A 1,104-nucleotide genomic window follows, 5' to 3' on the forward strand; every position below is an offset into this window, starting at 1 on the left:
GGCCCGGGGCGCCACCGTTGCTCAGCCTCGGCCGGTGCAAGCCAGCAGCAGAGCAGGAGCGCTGTGGCGTGGATGAGCCAGACCTCTGCTCCATCACGTCGTCTTGAACATGAAAAAAAAAAAGAAAAATAAAAAGTGGCATTAGTTTGGCATCTGCGATGCATGTTTGGTAAGGATCTAGTAACAGTAGCGGAGACAAATGGATCAAAAGGGCTTTTGCTGACTGGAAACATCTGCATAAGCATTTCAAAATGCAAAGAATGATTTAAAAAAAAATTTAAACTTCCAAACTTGCCATTTTGTGTATTTTACATCTTGTATTGCCTCATTTCCTGCTTACCATCGATGCTTTTGAAGTCCAAGAGATAGCTGCGGTTGTCAACCTGGTAGAGCTGCAGGCTCATCTTCACGTAATTGCCCGTCCCCGGGTTCTTGCGGCGCACTCTGAGGTGGTAGGAGTTCACCACCTGCAACAGGAAACTTGCTTTCAGGAGTAAGATTCAAGGTAGCAAGAAGAACATTTCTTTCTATTTTTTCCTAAATACCAGCAAGACATCTTCTGAGAAAAACACCATTTCTAGAAAGAGCAATGCCTAGGAAATTAAGCAATCAGCTTCATATCCTATTTCCTCCTATCTTTAAAAATGCTTCTTAGGGCTCTGATTCACCAGCTGCTGGCAGACAAAGCTGCCGTGACCTGTCTGCCAGGCACCAAACTGATGTTTGCTCCTCCTTCACCAGCAGCAATGGCCACAAGAAGTCCACTTGTGGACCTGCATATGAGGACTGTGCCCATGAAACCAGGGCAGGCTGGGCAGCTGGGGAGAGTAACCTCTCCCATTGGCGCAGCTAAATCCAGTGTTCGTGAATCAGCCTTGAGCTGTGTATTTTCTCTTGCCACTTCCCACCCCACAATCTGCTGCATCTCATTTGCAACGAGATCTTTTCTCGGTGCTATATTTACGAAGCAATTGCTTTTGTGTAGCTCCTGGTCGACCCCTCTGACCTGGCTCAGCCCATCCTGCCCCTGCTCTGCACAGCAAATGGGATACAACGTCAGCCTCACTGCCTGCTACCTATGTTGCAGACACATGGGCCATGGCT

General features: G+C 47.8%; 1 protein-coding gene across 1 annotated transcript in view; it reads right to left on the reverse strand.

The window, feature by feature from the left end:
* The window catches only part of PRKAA2 (protein kinase AMP-activated catalytic subunit alpha 2), a 47,913-nt gene that overhangs the window by 124 nt on the left and 46,685 nt on the right, over window positions 1-1,104 (reverse strand). Inside the window, exon 10 of the mRNA XM_035891757.1 lies at window positions 341-484. Coding sequence (XP_035747650.1) covers window positions 341-484 — 144 coding nt within the window. The remainder of the gene's footprint in view (window positions 1-340; window positions 485-1,104) is intronic.

This window comes from Egretta garzetta, unplaced genomic scaffold (assembly GCF_000687185.1).
Source record: "Egretta garzetta isolate BGI_Z169 unplaced genomic scaffold, ASM68718v1 scaffold163, whole genome shotgun sequence".
NCBI lineage: Eukaryota > Metazoa > Chordata > Aves > Pelecaniformes > Ardeidae > Egretta > Egretta garzetta.